The sequence below is a fragment of the Podarcis gaigeae genome (assembly GCF_964106915.1).
Source record: "Podarcis gaigeae genome assembly, chromosome: 15".
Classification (NCBI taxonomy): Eukaryota; Metazoa; Chordata; class Lepidosauria; order Squamata; family Lacertidae; genus Podarcis; species Podarcis gaigeae.
Genome location: NC_139692.1, coordinates 32,840,192 through 32,857,947, shown reverse-complemented (window position 1 = coordinate 32,857,947; position 17,756 = coordinate 32,840,192). Strand labels below are relative to the sequence as shown.

The 17,756-nt window shown below is 48.5% G+C and overlaps 1 protein-coding gene across 2 annotated transcripts in view; it reads right to left on the bottom strand.

The window, feature by feature from the left end:
* The window catches only part of CAMKK1 (calcium/calmodulin dependent protein kinase kinase 1), an 84,528-nt gene that overhangs the window by 12,945 nt on the left and 53,827 nt on the right, over nucleotides 1-17,756 (bottom strand). For both annotated transcript variants that reach the window (XM_083714592.1, XM_083714591.1), the window contains exons 10-14: nucleotides 9,617-9,816; nucleotides 9,318-9,371; nucleotides 8,444-8,517; nucleotides 2,114-2,201; nucleotides 1,150-1,278 (exon numbers count right to left, since the gene is read on the bottom strand). In XM_083714592.1, the coding sequence (XP_083570718.1) occupies nucleotides 1,150-1,278; nucleotides 2,114-2,201; nucleotides 8,444-8,517; nucleotides 9,318-9,371; nucleotides 9,617-9,816 (545 nt within the window). The remainder of the gene's footprint in view (nucleotides 1-1,149; nucleotides 1,279-2,113; nucleotides 2,202-8,443; nucleotides 8,518-9,317; nucleotides 9,372-9,616; nucleotides 9,817-17,756) is intronic.

Below are 17,756 nucleotides of genomic sequence, written 5' to 3'. Positions count from 1 at the left end.
GGTACCTATTTATCTACTTGCACTTTGACGTGCTTTCGAACTGCTAGGTTGGCATGAGCAGGGACCGAGCAACGGGAGCTCACCCCGTTGCGGGGATTCGAACCGCTGACCTTCTGATTGGCAAGTCCTAGGCTCTGTGGTTTAACCCACAGCGCCACCCGCGTCCCAACGTGCTTGGAGTCCCAGATAAATGCCAGAGCCAGCCGAGCCATAAAGGTAAACAAGGCAGCTTGCTGGGGTGCCAAGCATCCAGGAGCATCTGCTTGCACTAACAGTTGCTTTGTTCCCTAAACTGCCTGGAGGAAGAGCGAGTGAGCAGCTGCCACACTTTTGGAGTAGGTGCACAGAGTGTTTTACAGTCCACTCCATCAGGGATGCCCCCTACATAGCAGCAGTGTTAGATACTCAGATACATACTCTAGGCGCCAAATAGCTCCTTAAACCAGGGTTGCAGTTGCCAAAACAGAATGCCTGGTTGCCATTTTGAGGCCAGCCAGCTCGAAATTTGTATTTTTTAACATACTGGTTCCTGAAACTCATTCTGATTGTGCAGATAAAATATAACAGGTAGAATTCTACCGGATGTGTTGTTAGTGTGTGAAAACAGGCAAGATCCAAGGACCCCGAGGCATGCAGTTCCAGATGGTGGAGACATCAGGCGCCATCTTGACGCCTGGGAATCTTCACTTGGCCGCAAGAGGCAGATAGCCAGGTGCAAAATGTGCTTGGTGAATTTCAAATGCTGCATACCAGATTATGACGGTGGCTTCCAATATAAGCATTCTTATTATGTCAGGCTCGCCTGATAAGTTGCTTGCAATATACAGGTTGAGCAGGCATTTTAGGGCAGAAAAGAAGCAAGCAAAAAAACACAGACAAGGCTACTGTCAGTGCAGTAGCTCCTGACCTTCTGAACCAGCTTCCCAGTCAAATCCTAAAGCATTCATCTCCTTCTGCTGGGGAAAACAGGATCCAACCTCCTTCCACTCTGCAGCTTAATGTGGTGTGTTGTAATGCAACTTTGGACAAAGAGCACCCACACCGGCCATTAGCCAAGCACCCAGTTCTGTACCATCAACCACACAATGCAGAGGGATGGTGGCTTTTAAGCCCTGCACAACACAGTGTCACGACGGCAGCGGTACGCACCACAGCAGGCAAACTCGGGATAGTCTTGACGGAGTTCTTCACTTCCTCCTCGGTGACCTCCACAATTGTGCAATGCTCCTCCTCGAGAGGCAGAGGATCCTCTCCGAACTTCGTCACCCAAGGGTGCAGCTGCATGGAAGACACAAGCGAAGGCTATCATGGTCAGGGCCAGCCCTAGCAAGAGGCAGAGAGAGGTAGCTGCCTCAGGTGGCAAATCCTGAGGGCCAGATTGGATGTGATGCCCTCTGCCATACTTGAGGGCAGATATCAAAAGATTCCAACTGAGAAACGACTCTGCCCATGTGGAGATGGCAATCTGGAAACAGTGGCTCATGTTCTCCTGTCCTGTCCCCTTTATAAAGATCTGAGGAATGAGATCATCATCCTGCTCTTACTTACCACCCCAGGCCGCCCATCTGCGGCCACATTGTTCTTTCTTTTATCGGATCAAAATGATCAGACAACAGCAAAGGTTGCTAGGTTTATCGAGGGTGCAATGAGATTAAGGGCCACTATCTGAACGATAATCTTGGTCATCTGATTGTCCTTTTCACCCATTGTTGTATTTTTAATTGTATAAATTGCTTGTTTTATGTTGCTATGGCCGTTGGCTAATGTGAATAAAGTTTATCTATCTATCTGTCCTATGGGGTGGCAGCTAGGTGTTGGAGGGCACAGGCAGGGGGCGCTGGCTGAGGACAGGCACAGCTTGGTGGGGCAACTCTAATAAAACTTAACATGTAAATGAGATGGACACTGATACTTAACAGCCCAGAGGTGGCAAAATTCTAAGTCTGCGCAAGCCAGGGAGGTTCCAGGTTCAAACCCTGGCATCTCCAGGAACGGCTGGGGAAAACCCTGCCTGAAACCCTGGAAAGACACTGCTTTTTCCAATGAGCTGGAAGGACTGGTAAACATATAAGGCAGCTTCCTTTGTTCCTATCAAAGTTCATGTCCCACTTACCTTAATTTCGGGGACCGTTATCCTCGTTTCAGGGTTCTTTTCCAGCATCTTCAAGATCAGGTCTTTTAACTCCTCACTGATCCAAGGCCTGGCAGAAAGAGAAACAAAGAGTTTGGTTGTGGGGACAGAAGCTACAGGCTGCCAATCCTCTGTGTTCAGACACCAAACTACTTTGTAGGAGTTTTTTAAAAAAACCAATATCCCCAAACTGGAAAAACCGGGATGGACATACCCAGTACAAGCAACAAACTCTCTTTGAAACATGCTGACATGGGGGAGATGGAGACCTAGGCCACATTTTGAATCATAGCGGCACACTAGTGTAGAGTTGGAGGGGGACACCAAAGGTCATCTAGTCCAACCCCCTGCAGTGCAGGAACTACAGCTAAAAGGATCTCTGACAGGTGGCCACCCAACCTCTGTTTAAAAACCTCCAGGAAAGGAGAGTCCACCAGCTTCCGAGGGAGGCTGTTCCACTGTTGAACAGCTCATGCCGTAAGAAAGTTTTCCTTCATGTTTAATCGGAAATCCCTTTCTTGACATTTAAAGACCTCCCCTCTGGAGCAGAAGAAAACAAGCTTGCTCCATCTTCCATGTAACAGCCCTTCAGATATCTGAAGATAGCTATCATTTTACCTCTCAGTCTCCAGGCTAAACATACCCAACTCCCTCAAGCATTCTTCATAAGCTTCGGTCATCTTGGTTCCCCCTCCTTTGCACACATTGCAGCTTGTCATATCCTTCTTAAACTGCAGTGCCCAGAACTGGAGACAGGACTCCAGATGTGATCAGACCAAGGCAGAATAGAGCGGTACTATAACTTCCCTTGGGGAAGAAATGGAGGCAGTGAGAGATTTTACTTTCTTGGGCTCCATGATCACTGCAGATGGTGACAGCGGCCACAAAATTAAAAGACGCCTGCTTCTTGGGAGAAAAGCAATGACAAACCTAGACAGCATCTTAAAAAGCAGAGACATCACCTTGCCAACAAAGATCCGTATAGTTAAAGCTATGGCTTTCCCAGTAGTGATGTATGGAAGTGAGAGCTGGACCATAAAGAAGGCTGATCGCCAAAGAATTGATGCTTTTGAATTATGGTGCTGGAGGAGACTCTTGAGAGTCCCATGGACTGCAAGAAGATCAAACCTCTCCATTCTGAAGGAAATCAGCCCTGAGTACTCACTGGAAGGACAGATCGTGAAACTGAGACTCCAATACTTTGGCCACTTCATGAGAAGAGAAGACTCCCTGGAAAAGACCCTGATGTTGGGAAAGATGGAGGGCACAAGGAGAAGGGGGCGACAGAGGACGAGATGGTTGGACAGTGTTCTCGAAGCTACCAGCATGAGTCTGACCAAACTGTGGGAGGCAGTGGAAGACAGGAGTGCCTGGCGTGTTCTGGTCCATGGGGTCACGAAGAGTCGGACACGACTAAACAACAAAATAACTTCCCTTGATCTGGACAACAGACTTCTGTTGATGCAGCCCAGAATTGCATTAGCTTTTTCTTTTCTTTTTTTGCTGCCGCATCACACTGTTTACTCATTTTATGCTTGTGGTCTACTAAGACTCCTTAGATACTTCTCACAATCCACAAACTGGCAATCCAGGTGTTCCCCATCCTATATTTGTGCAGCTGCTTATTCCTGCCAAAGCGCAGAACCTGATATTTGTCCCTATTGAATTTCCTTTTGCTTGTTTTGGCCCCAGTTCTCCAATCTGTTGAGGTCATCTTGAACCCTGATTCAAAATTTAACTACCTTACAAATCATGCTTTAGGAATGAGAACATTAGACCAAGCAGATCGCACCAGCTCCACTGGAGCATAAAAACCTGTGAACTCCAAATGGGAAAACTAAGCAACGGCGCAGAACAAATGGTTTGTGACTGACTGGCTTCTGTCCACGCCTGAGTGCAGAAAATAGCAAGGTCTTTTTTAGTAAACAGAAGCTCCTTGGCCTCTGTAGCCAGGGCAGAATATGCTCGGCTTGCAAACGGTCCTATGAAACAGCCAATGCACTGACTGAGTCTCTGGGAGGTCTGTGGTGCAGCCAGGACTAATCTGATGATACTCTCCTTCCTTGCACTCTCTCCCGCCTCCAATCCCGCTTCTCTTACGGGCTTTATCAAATTAACAGGCTTAGGTTTAAACACTGAGTCAACACACTGCCATTCCCCTGCCTCTCTACACAAGCTAATGAGGAGAGAGGCCTTTTGAGATGGAAAGAACAGGTCACCGGGATGTCAAAATAAGCCAGGCAGCGAAGAGTTATTGCCGCAGGAGATGTGAGGAGGAAGAGGCCCAGCCAGCCCATTAAAAGCTAATCCCTTGCGGAGGTGGCAGATGTGAAGAGTCTCTCGCAGAGCTGACTAATAAACTCCAAATATATAGTTTGGAGGAGGAGGCAGGTGAAAGAGGATCATGTGAAATGGTGGAACTGGCAGGGAAACTTGAGATGGACAAGTTTCCCTAGTAAGAACCAAATACAGTGGTACCTCGGGTTACATATGCTTCAGGTTACAGACTCCGCTAACACAGAAATATTACCTCGGGTTAAGAACTTTACCTCAGGATGAGAACAGAAATTGTGCGGCGGCAGCAGGAGGCCCCATTACCTAAAGTGGTACCTCAGGTTAAGAACAGTTTCAGGTTAAGAACAGATCTGCAGAACGAATTAAGTTCTTAACCCGAGGTACCACTGTAAGGGTCGGCTGGATCAGGCCCAATGGACCATCTAGACAAGAACACTGTTCTCACAATGACCACCCAGATGCCTGTGGGAAACCCACAAGCTCGGACACCAGCACAAGAGCCATCTCTCCCTCTGGCGTTTCCAGCAACTGCTCCGAAACCCGGAGTACCCTTGCCCCAGAACTCGGAGGGCGAAGCTGGCTGGGGGATCCTGACTTATGCTGCCAGGCCAAGAATGCCCCAGGGAACTCCCAGCTGACTGGGGACTTAATGCGTGAAATGGCCATGGCACTGCAAGGCTTCAATAGTAAAATCTGAACCTGAGCTACTGCATACTAGCGTGCAGCGTCAGAGCAGAGTAGGCAGCACTGCCTCAGTGGGGGTCTCAGGAACAAGATTCCAGGCCCCAGACAAGTTCAGTCTCCCGGGTTTCAGAGGGCAGCTTTACTGAGACATTGCACAGGCAATGCTGGAAGTCCTGGCAAGCTCAATGACACACCCCACGGTCATTGGTGCACCCTGCGCTATGTGATGGGTGGGGAGGAAAGGGCAGCTGCCCACGGCCAACAGTCGCAGCCACATGGCCATCACCACCAGGACCTTTGCTGGACAACAGCCCTTCTTTGCATTGACAGCCCCCCACCCTCAAATCACAAACCTACACCAACTTCCCAGCATACAAAAAGGGTGATTAAATGGGGGGGGGGGCAGCATGGTTCCTTGGCTCAGCCTGGTTGTAAGGATCTCTGAGATAGTCAGTTTTAGACCATTAACAGGGGCGGGGGGCAGTGAGGATGCTCAGTCCCTCCGTGTAATGCATGATTTACAATCCAACACCGATAACAAGCCCAGGATTAAAGGAAGAGGGGGCTCTCTCTCCGAACACTTGCCGCTCCCCCCCATTCGTTTCTCCACCCACCCACATTCTTCCCCCGATATTCCTTTCCAAGCGACGGTGGCGATATGATATCATCTTTACATTTCAATTAGGAATGAAGGATTAATTCATGCAAGTAGGTCAGGAATTCTTTGCCTTGGTGCAACGCCGAGTTGGGAGAATCACAGCTGCAGCATCTTTGCTCGAGACGCAAGTTTGGGGATGGGCTGGGAAGGGGACAACGAAACTTTCTACAAAAGCTGTGAGACGGGGATGGGCAATGTTGTTGTTTTTTCCCCTGCTAGGGGCTGCATTTCCTTGGGGGAGGGGATCTGCTGGAGCTGCATGTTGGCAGCAAGCAAGGTCAGTCAGAAGGTGAGGTCGGAGCCCCCCAAAGGGGTGAATTCACCCCTTTATGCCCTATTCCTCTCTCTCTCTGCCACTCAGGGGCGGAGGAAGGGGGGTGCGGTGGGTGCTGTCTGTCCTGGGTGTCACCACTGAGCAGGGTGACAAAATGCGCTCACCGCAGGGCCTGCAGTGCGCCTGAGTCATGCGTCTCTTCTGGGAGAGACACGGTGGCTTGGGCGCACGCAGGCTCCGCGCTGGCCAAACAGTCCGCCCACTGCCTCCCCCCAAGCTGTAGGGCAGCTGAGTGGGAGGAGGCAGGCAGACTCTAGAGGCCCCACAGTGCACCCTGTCCCTATGGGCAGCTCGCCCCACTCCTATGGGTGGCTCGCCCCTCCCCAGGTCCCTGAGCGGCTTCCTCCGCCACTGCTGCCACTCCCTAATCTTTTTTCTCTGCCTCCCACTGCCCATTCTTTCTCTACCACCCCCTTCTCTTGTCTCCCTTTACTCTTCCTCTCTCTCTGCCACCCCCTCCGTTCCCCCTGTCTCAAACCCACTGCCAGTCAGAGCACACAACACTGAGCTAGATAGATAGACCAATGACAGCTTCCTAAAGTATCACAGAATTATGGAATTGTAGAGTTGGAAGGGGGGGGACGTGGGTGGCGCTGTGGGTTAAACCACAGAGCCTAGGACTTGCCGATCAGAAGGTCGGCGATTCGAATCCCCGCGACGGAGTGAGCTCCCGTTGCTCGGTCCCAACTCCTGCCAACCTAGCAATATGAACGCACATCAAAGTGCAAGTAGATAAATAGGTACCGCTCCGGCAGGAAGGTAAACGGCGTTTCTGTGCGCTGCTCTGGTTCACTAGAAGCAGTTTAGTCCTGCTGGCCACATGACCCGGAAGCTGTACGCCGGCTCCCTTGGCCAATAAAGCGAGATGAGCACCCCAACCCCAGAGTCAGCCACGACTGGACCTAGTGGTCAGGGGTCCCTTTACCTTTACCTAGAGTTGGAAGGGACCCCCCCTCCCAGGGTCCAGCCCTCCTGCAGTTCAGGAATCTCAGCTAAAGCACCCATGACAGATGGCCATCCAACCTCTGCTTAAAAACCTCCAGTGAAGTAGAGGCCACAACCACCTGAGGCAGACCGTTTCACAGTCAAACAGGTCTTACTAGTTATCTGCAATTCAGGATGGCTGGCAGTCATCCCTGAGTAGACTCAAACCACCAATCGGGTTAACAACCAGATGCACAGACCCATTGCAAAACCTGTGCACTCTGGATATTTTTCTTAAAATATTTCATTTAGATATATATGAATTTGCTTGTGTGTGTGTGTGTAAATATACAGGATCACATCTTCAGGCTCATTATTCATGTATTTATTTATACATCTCCAACTATCTTTGAAGCCAAGGCTGGCTCCCGGTTTCTTGTCCTCAGCTGCCACTACAAGCCCCGCTCACATTTCCCAGGGTGGAAATTCCACAATCCTGTCTTCTCTCTTGGACCTGTGACTTGGCCCTTATTGAAAGTGCCAGAGAACCAGTAACCCAGGATGCTATATCTGCCCACTCGGAATGGGAGGAGCTGGGTGTAGCCTTTGCTGTGGGAGGGAAAGACTTTTCTCTCATGTCAGGCAGGACATACACAGATTGGCTGGTGCAGGTAGGGGAGAAGAGAGGAGAAAAACAGATAACCAAATGGTGCAGCACTCATTAGGGGGGCACCATCTAACTTGCTAAAGGTCAGCGATGCCTAACTTAGTAAATGTCAGCAATGGCTAACTTGGAAAATGACAACAATGTCTAACTTGGTAAGTGTCAGCAATGACCGGAGCAATGAGTCATAATCTCACTCCTTCCAGGGGTTCAGAAAAATACCAGAGTCAACTGTGCTCAATGCTGCTGCGAGGTGAAGCAAAACCACCTCCTCTGGTCCACAATTAAGAAGAAGAAGAGTTTGGATTTGATATCCCGCTTTATCAGTACCTGAAGGAGTCTCAAAGCGGCTAACATTCTCCTTTTCCCTTCCTCCCCCACAACAAACACTCTGTGAGGTGAGTGGGGCTGAGAGACTTCAGAGAAGTGTGACTGGCCCAAGGTCACCCACCAGCTGCATGTGGAGGAGCAGGGAATCGAACCCGGTTCACCAGATTATGAGTCTACCGCTCTTAACCACTACACCACACTGGCTCTCTTTGAGAGGTAGTGAGAATGCAAACTTGTGGGTTAAGAGCATCAGGCCAAAGACACATCTTGTCCAGCATCCTGTTCTCACTGTGGCAAACCAGAAGCCCCAATGGGAAGTCTGCAAGCAGGACCTGAGGGCAACAGAAACCCTTCTCCTCACTTGGGATTCCCAGTCATCTGCAGCAACCTTGTGCTCCACTGCGACCAGCAAAGCTTACTTACTCTTCCGGGAAATCCACTGGCTTGTTCTTGATCTTGTTGTGAAGAGCGAGGATAAATTCATCAATGAAAGGACACTGCAAAACAGAGCAAAGGTTTGCATGCTTTTGTGAATCCTCTGCTTTAGCCCTCTTGTTTGCCCTTACAAACTCTATAACCAGTCCCAAGGAACCCTGAGAGCTCAGCTCTGCAAGGAGGCTGGGGCATTCCTGCCAGGGGTGCCAACTTGAATTAAAATATCGGGGGTGGGGGAGGTCACAAGATGCGGCGTGCACACACCATTTGAATGGCAACGGTCATCAACTTCGAGGGGGACCAGCCCCCTCAAATATTTTATTGGGGTGGGGGGGGTGAAGGGACGTCGGCCCCTAGGAGTTGGATCCTATGATTCCTGCAGAGAGATTCTCAGAACATTTTCATACAAGATGCTTTTCAGTTGCACACTTAAAGAACTGCCTTCCTTCTCCATCATGAACCTGCCTGAGATTTATGTTCTTTTTATAATTTGCTCAGGATTCTTTTATCTAATCATTTGGCAATTAGTAACCATCATCAACAACAGCTCCAGAAAGAAATTACTTCAGGCCATTAATCAGCCTCTGGCTGATTAATATTCTGCAGCCTGATAAATGTGTTTGGTGGGCACTGTTTTGTTGTTCTCCTTTGAACCATTTACTTTTGTTCTTGTGTTTTTGCTCTGCGAACCACCCTGAGATCTTGTGATGAAGGGCAGCATATAATTCTAATAAGTCATAATAATCTGCTGCCCCTGCGGATCCAACTGCCTGAGGCAGTTGCCTCACCTTGCCTCAAGGGTGGGCCGGCCCTGCCCCAACCACCACCACAAAAACCTGTCCCCCTTTTACAGACATCTTACCTTTCCATACACAAAGCAAAATAGTGTGATCCCCATGGCCCAGACATCTAGTGCCTGAAAAGAAGCAAACAGATTTTTAAAAAATCAGATCTCTGGGGGGGTTGCAACAAAATGTTGTGGTATAAAGTTGCTCCCACTCAGAATACTCCACCTCCTCCCCATTTCCCCACTGCTCCCACCCCCATCCCCAGTTACAGCCAGTCAGTATTTTGTGGCCAATGAGCATGCTCAGCTCTTATGGGGCTCTTATTGGGGTCCCCTCCCCAAGCGGGGTCCACATCACATAAGCAGCATCCTACCTTCCCACTGAAGCTCTTCCCAGACTCAGAAAGGGCTTCAGGGGCCATGAAGGCTGGAGTCCCAGCAGTGCTGGAGAGCTGGGCATCGCTGCCCTCAAACTGATTGCTCACTCCGAAGTCGGCAATTTTGACGTGCCCGTCATCCCCTAAGAGCAAGTTGGAAGGTTTGATGTCTCGGTGGATGATCTTCTGGTAATGCACTGAAGAGAGGTGGAGAAGAGAACTTTTATTCTCAATCATGATGGAACTCACCGGTGGATAATCCTTTTAGTTTTATATAGCTTTATTATCCCTTTGGAGATGGAGATGCACTTTTGTCCCTCCAGGCAGTGACATTTTATGGTTCGCATTTTTAATTCTTTGTTTACTTTTTCTCTGGTTTTTTTTTTGTTTTGTTCTGTTTGCAATTTTTTGCTGCTGTGCACAACTCAATACACACAAGAGAGACTTTCTGTTCACGGCTGCGAGTGAAAGATCCCAATAACTAAGAGAGATCTGATCCTCTCTCCAGATGGAGGAGGGGCTGTAGCTCAGTGGTTAGAGCACCTGCATTGAATGCAGAAGGTCCTGCTGTTCTGTACAGTTCTGAGTTATTGCTTAGGGTTTTTTTAAAACCATGGAGAGACCTGGTCTGAACAAAGACCTTGGATTCTTATCTCATTATACATGACAAAGCCATTTTTCACCTTTTCACCCCTTGCTTTTTCCTGTAAGACCTATTGCAGTCGTTAAGAGTCGTCAACAGGCTCATCGCAGCTATCTGCCAATCACCCATTCCCACCACCCTTCTGAGTAATACCCCTCCCCACCTTCTCACTATATAGAAGGGTCTGGTAACTTCTGTTTCAGTGTATCTGAAGACGTGTGCATGCACACGAAAGCTCATACCAAGAACTAACTTAGTTGGTCTTTAAGGTGCTACCTGAAGGATTTTTTTTTGTTTTGATTAGGGTTTTTTGTTTTGTTTTGGTTGTTATTTTTGATATTAATGTTTTGCATCTTCATTTTAAATCTTATTTTAATGTGGAAATTGTTCAATTTGGTTGTGTAATTTTCGATGTTTCAGTTCTTGTTTAGGACTACCTTTGTTATGTTTGCAATTACATATTTCTTTCTTGCATAAGCTGCCTTGAGGGTGATTTTAACTATGGGAAGGCAACGTGGAAATAAAATTATGTATGTATGAATGTATTCCAAGGGCAGCTGTGCCACAAATCAAGGTAATTTCAGCCTCAAGGCAAAGACTCTGCACTATTCGACATGGTAGGTGTACAGAGTCTGAGGTCAGTTTCTTTTGCATAACCATCCCCTTGCAGCAAAAGAAAAAAAAAGTTTTTGGTGCATGGATGTGACCTGCATCTCTAATGCTGCAGCAGCGTCGCTGCAGTGCCCAGCTTGCAGTCTGCCGGTTTGGGTAATGGGACAAGGTAAAGAGGGCAAATTGCCAACCAAGACACGGAGAATGTCAACGGGGCTATGTGAGCAGGAGTGTGTGTGTGTTAAGTCAAACAAATAAATGAATTCATTACGAAATGGGTCCTGCTATGTTATCAGTCAAAACAGTTGGTTTATGGATGCTCGAGGAATTCCATCATTGCAAATGCCTGCATTCCTACAACCTCTCGGGCTAAGGCTTGGATCAGACCCTACTTAACAACTGTTTCTTGCCATTCTCTTGGTTGCACGAACCTAGCAAAGCACGCAGCCTTTCAAACGACAGGTTAATTCTGTGTCCAGGGCAGCTGTCTACCAGCTCCACCTGGTACGCAGGCTGAGACCCTCCCTGCCTGCAGACTGTCTCACCAGAGTGGTGCATGCTCTAGTTATCTCCCGCTTGGACTACTGCAACACGCTCTATGTGGGGCTACCTTTGAAGGTGACCCGGAAACTGCACTTAATCCAGAATGCGGCGGCTAGACTGGTGACTGGGAGTGGCCGCCGAGACCATATAACACCGGTCCTGAGAGATCTGCATTGGCTCCCAGTACGTTTCCGAGCACAATTCAAAGTGTTGGTGCTGACCTTTAAAGCCCTAAACGGCCTCGGTCCAGTATACCTGAAGTAGCATCTCCACCCCAATCGTTCTGCCCAGACACTGAGGTCTAGCGCAAAGGGCCTTCTGGCAGTTCCTTCACTGCAAGAAGCCAAATTACAGGGAACTAGGCAGAGGGCCTTCTCGGTAGTGGCGCCCGCTCTGTGGAATGCCCTCCCTTCAGATGTGAAGGAAATGAGCAGCTATCTTCTCTTTAAAAGACATCTGAAGGCAGCCCTCTTTAGGGAAGTTTTTAATATTGGATGCTGTCTTGTTTTTAACACTCGATTGGAAGCTGCCCAGAGTGGCTGGGGAGACTCAGCCAGATGGGTGGGTATAAATAATAAATTATTATTATTAAATGAGCTTTCAACTAAACATTAGGCAGAACTTTCTGACAGTAAGAGCTGTTTGACAGTGGAATGGGCCACCTCAGAAGGTGATGCGACTCTCCTTTGCTGGAGATTTTCAAGCAGAGGTTGGATGGCAATCTGTCAGTTTAGTTGTGAGTTCTGCATTGCAGGGGGCTGGACTAGATAGCTCTTGGGGTCCCTTCCAGATTTCCAGTTCTATCATTTTTAATTGTCCTGACTCTGGGAGGGATGACTTTGATGACTGACAGGAGGGTTGTTCCACCCACCCACCTGAGACCCCCCCACAGCGTTTCCCAATGGCATGACACTAGCGTGCAGGTACTCTTCCCCTTACAACACATACATCTTAAGAAACTTGGGAAAGCCAGGGACTGAGACCCAGCCTTCGTTTGGGCTCACATCGGGCAGCTTCCCCGCCAACAGAGACCCAGTGCAGGATGAATCACAGCTTCTGGCAGGAGCCGACCCGAAGAGCTGCTTTGGCAAAACGTTCAGCTAACAAATGGGCTCCCGAGTTGGTTGTGACAGGTAATCATTACATGCAGGAACAAGCATGAAGGAGAGTTCGGCTCCTTGCTCAGATGCATCCTTGGTATATAAGATGCTTTCCTGTCGCCGCTTCTGTCAAGGTTCCCCAGGGGAGGGGAAAACAACAACGCTACTTCCCATTGTCATGAAAACTTAGAATCAGAGAGTTGGAAGGGACCCTGAGAATCATCTAGTCCAACCCCCTGCAATGCAGGAATAGGCAGAGGTCCCATACGGGGATCAAACCTGCAACCTTGGCGTTATCAGCACCACACTCTAGCCAACTGAGCTATCCACTTGCACAACTACTATTTATTAGAGGGCCTTCTCAGCAGTGGCACCCTCCCTGTGGAACGCCCTCCCATCAGATGTCAGGGAGATAAGTAACTGCATAACTTCAGAAAACATCTGAAGGCAGCCCTGTTCAGGAAAGTTTTTTAATGTCTGACATCTTATTATTTTTTTATATTTTGGATTTATATTTTGGAAGCAGCCCAGAGTGGTGGGGGAAACCCAGCCAGATGGGTGGGGTATAAACAATAAAATTATTATTATTAAAATTATTATTATGGGACATCTTTGCCCTCTCTTCCTATTCTTCTTCTCTCCCTCCCTATTTTCCCTTCTTTCAGTTTATATATATCTGTATGTTTGTGTGTATCTTTACTAATATCAAGGCTTGCAGTTTTGTAATTCGAACAAATTATAAACAAGCTCCATTTTCACACCAGCCTCATAATTCAATCTACCTTCTCTTACTCCTGGCGTAAGGAAGCTTTGGCCTTCTAGATCTTGCTGGACTACAAGTCCCATCATCCCTGACCACACTTGCTGGAACGGATGGGAATTCTAGTTCAGTAACACCTAGATGAGCAATTTTCAAATCAATTCTTTTTACAGGGACCTCTGAGAATTGTAGCTTTATGAGGGGAATACAGGGGTCTCCTAACAACTCTCAGCACCCTCAAGAAAATACAACTCCCAGAATTCTTTTCTTTTTTTGCAAGGGAGGGGGGGGGAGAAGGAACTATGACTATTTAAAGCAGTAAAAGGTAAAGGTAAAGGGAACCCTGACCATTAGGTCCAGTCGCGGATGACTCGGGTTGCGGCGAGGGGGCCAGTGTACAGCTTCCGGGTCATGTGGTCAGCATGACTAAACCGCTTCTGGCGAACCAGAGCAGCACACGGAAACGCCGTTTACCTTCCCGCTGGAGCGGTACCTATTTATCTACTCGCACTTTGACATCCTTTCGAACTGCTAGGTTGGCAGGAGCAGGGACCGAGCAACAGGAGTTCACCCCGTCGTGGGGATTCGAACCGCCGACCTTCTGATCGGCAAGCCCAGGGCTCTGTGGTTTAACTGTGGTTTAAAGCAGTACCACAGTGCTTTAAAATGTTTCGTGCAAATGCAACCAGAGAGAGTAAGTTTGGCTGCCTGAGATTATAGATGAAAGGAGGAAAGAAAGCTACTGCAAATGTCTGAAATGAAACCTCACAGCCTGTTTTCTTTCGCTGGCATCTTCATGCCTGGAAGCCAGCAGCCTGGGAACCACACAGATTCCACCACCATTCAGGGAGGGAGGGAGGGAGGGGGAATGAATGAATGAACAAATGCACTTCAAGCACAATGGCACATCATGCCGTCTGCCGATTCTTGCCGCATTATATTTGATCAGCAGAGTTGCCTGCCGCAGTTCAAGGACAAAGAGCACTCCATAAGGCGCTGCCGCCACAGAAACAAGCTTTTAGCTATCGGCTTCGCATCACAGCATCTGGAGGGGAGGAATGATTTAACACCCTATCAAAAGAAATCTGCAGCGGGGTGGGGGGTGGGAGAGATGTAGGGTGGGGGGAATCTAAAGGGAAGTGAAGACAACGGGGAGAGGTCACTGGAACATAGAAAACTGCCTTCCACTGAGTCAGACCAAGTATTTGTCAACACTGACTTGGCAGCCGCTCTCTCTGGGGTTTCAGGTAGGGGGACATTCCCCAGCCATAAGACAGGAGCGAGCCTGCAGTCAATCACAAGGAGCAAGTTGGAGTTAACTCTTTATTAGCAGAAAGAGGATCTGCACAGGAGTGTCAGGCCTCATGACCATAGCAACTCATCATCTCTGGTAGGTCTTGCTAGACTGGTGACTGGAAGCAGCCGTCGAGACCATATAACACCCATCTTGAAAGACCTACACTGGCTCCCAGTATGTTTCCGAGCACAAAAGTGTTGGTGCTGACCTTTACAGCCCTAAATGGCCTCGGCCCAGTATACCTGAAGGAGCGTCTCCACCTCCATCGTTCTACCTGGACACTGAGGTCCAGCGCCAAGTGCCTTCTGGCGATTCCCTCACTGCGAGAAGCCAAGTTACAGGGAACCAGGCAGAGGGCCGTTTCGGTAGTGGCACTCGCCCTGTGGAATGCCCTCCCACCAGATATCAAAGAGAAAAATAACTACCAGACTTTTAGAAGACATCTGAAGGCGGCCCTGTTTAGGGAAGCTTTTAATGTTTAATAGGCTATTGTATTTTAGTGTTTTGTTGGAAGCCGCCCAGAGTGGCTGGGGAAACCCAGCCAGATGGGCGGGGTATAAATAATAAATTATTATTATTATTATTATTATTATTATTATTATTATTATTATTACTACTCTCCATGAAGCAATTGCTGAGACTGAAGGTCCCGTCTTCTCACAGCTGCCCAAGTCGCCTCCTCTCCAAGCTTTCCCCCAAGCAATCGGAGACTAAGCCTGCATGGTTGTGTTTCCTGTGTTTGCTCCTCCCATTTCATGCCTCCCCTGGTCCTGGGAGACCAGCAGGGAGGGGAGCTGCTCACAGCAGGAAGGACAGACACCCATGACTCTGCACCAGCCTGACTCATCTCTGTCTCTTGGCCCCTCTCTAGCCTCTGATTATGGACTTCTTTCTGCCACAGACTCTCCCCACTCACTAAGCCCTGCTATCTCTTCAAAACCTCTTCATCCCAGTCCCCTCCCTCTTCTCCCTCTGAGCCACCAACCACGATCAGAGCCTTTTTCCCTTGGTGGTTCCCCAGCTGGCTCCTCCCACCATTCCTCTGTGTCCAACCAGTCCAAGACACCATACCTGTCTGTAGATGCCATTGAGGACTGGATCTTCCTGTATACCTGAAGAAGCATCTCCACCCCCATAGTTCAGGCCGGACACTGAGATCCAGCGCCGAGAGCCTTCTGGTGGTTCCCTCATTGCGAGAAGTGAGGTTACAGGGAACCAGGCAGAGGGCCTTCTCGGTAGTGGCGCCTGCCCTGTGGAACGCCCTCCCACCAGATGTGAAGGAAATAAGCAACTGTCTTATCTTTAAAAGACATCTGAAGGCAGCTCTGTTTAGGGAAGTTTTTAATATTTAATGCTGTATTGTTTTTAACAATCGATCGAGAGCCGACCAGAGTGGCTGGGGAAACTCAGCCAGATGGGCGGGGTATAAATAAATTACCGTATTATTATTACAGTGGTACCTCAAGTTAAGTACTTAATTCATTCTGGAGGTCTGTTCTTAACCTGAAACTGTTCTTAACCTGAAGCACCACTTTAGCTAATGGGGCCTCCTGCTGCCGCCGCGCCGCCAGAGCACGATTTCTGTTCTCATCCTGAAGCAAAGTTCTTAACGTAAAGCACTATTTCTGGGTTAGCGGAGTGGGAGTGCGTAACCTGAAGCATATGTAACCCGAGGTACCACTGTATTATTATTATTATTATTATTATTATTATTATTATTATTATTATTATTATCTTCAGCATGCAAAGCAGATGCCCTGCCAATGAACTATGGTCTCTTACTTCAAGTAAAGCAAGGTTCTAGTCCTGATTATTCTGAATAGAGGGCTGCTTTAGAGTGTAGGAAGCTGCCCTATACTGACAGAAAGAAAGGAAAATTGACAGACCTGACTTAGGCAGAGCCCCTATGTCAAGTAAACCAGACGGGGGTCGATGGCGAAGCCCTCAGGAACCCAGGGGGTGTTTATATCTGGGTGCTTCCCTTTAACACCGAGGTTGGCATGGAGTCAGAGGTGGACATAGCGGAGCACGAACAATGGAAGGCGAGGGGAGGGGGTCTGTGTGTGCCAAAATTAGGCAGCACACAGGGCGCTGCCGACATTGTCTGCCACTGTTGGAGTTTGGGAGCACCGCAGCAGGACTGAGCTTGCGAATCGAGGCGAAAGTGAGCGACTGCGGTGCTTGCAACCTCCCTGTGGTTTCATCAACAGTCCACACACACACACACAGCGCCCTTTCTTCTTCCGAAACCTGCTTGTTCAACCGCAGATTAAAACACCTCCCTTGAGGGTGCTGCGCTGCCCATCTCCACATTAACCGCCATGGGCTTTCCTGGACGCAATCAATAAAGGTGTTACGATTTGTAGGAAGGAAGGAGCGAGCAGGGGGGGGGGGGGCTGGTGGAGAAATTGATTCTTCCCCTCCACCCTGTGCTCCTCACTGCAACAAGAACAGCTTGAGCCTTGCAAAGGGTGGGGGGGGGTATTTTAATTTTTTTTAAAGGAATGAGGGAGTCTAGACAAAGGAGAGTAATCATTCACATATTAAGCCTTTTCTGTAGCTTTGGGGAGAGTTCTGGCAAGGTCAGCCTGGCTTTTGGAAGGTACCTAACATAAGGTGACCAGATTTTTCCCCCAGTGAATCCGGGGACACTTTTCAACTTCAGTCGAATTCAGTGGATTTTGTCAAGGAACTGATTTGTAAATCTGGGGACTGTCCCCGGGAAACAGGGATGTCTGGTAACCTTAACCTAACAGGTAGGGGACCCTAAGGATCATATGCAACTGCTCAGAGTAGACTCACTGGAATTAATGAGCCCAAGTTAGTCCATTACTCTTAATGGGTCTACTTTGAGAAGGAATAATACTGGGCACAACCCTGTGTTGCAACAGAATTTAAGTTCTTTTTATAAGCCTTCACACACACACACACACACACACACACACACACACAGTTGCATTTTTGTTTTAGAGGCTCTTCTGCACAGGAACCCTTAAGAGCTGTTTCCAGTCAGTGTAAGAAATATTGAGCTAGATAGGCAAATGGCCTGACTCCAATATAAAGCAGATTAAGGTTGAGGAACTGGATCTCGCTGGTGGATCAGAACCTTATTTCCTCCTCCTCCATCTCCATGGGCCAACCTTGACAGGCGGGCAGAACCACCCGTCAATAAACCAATGTCA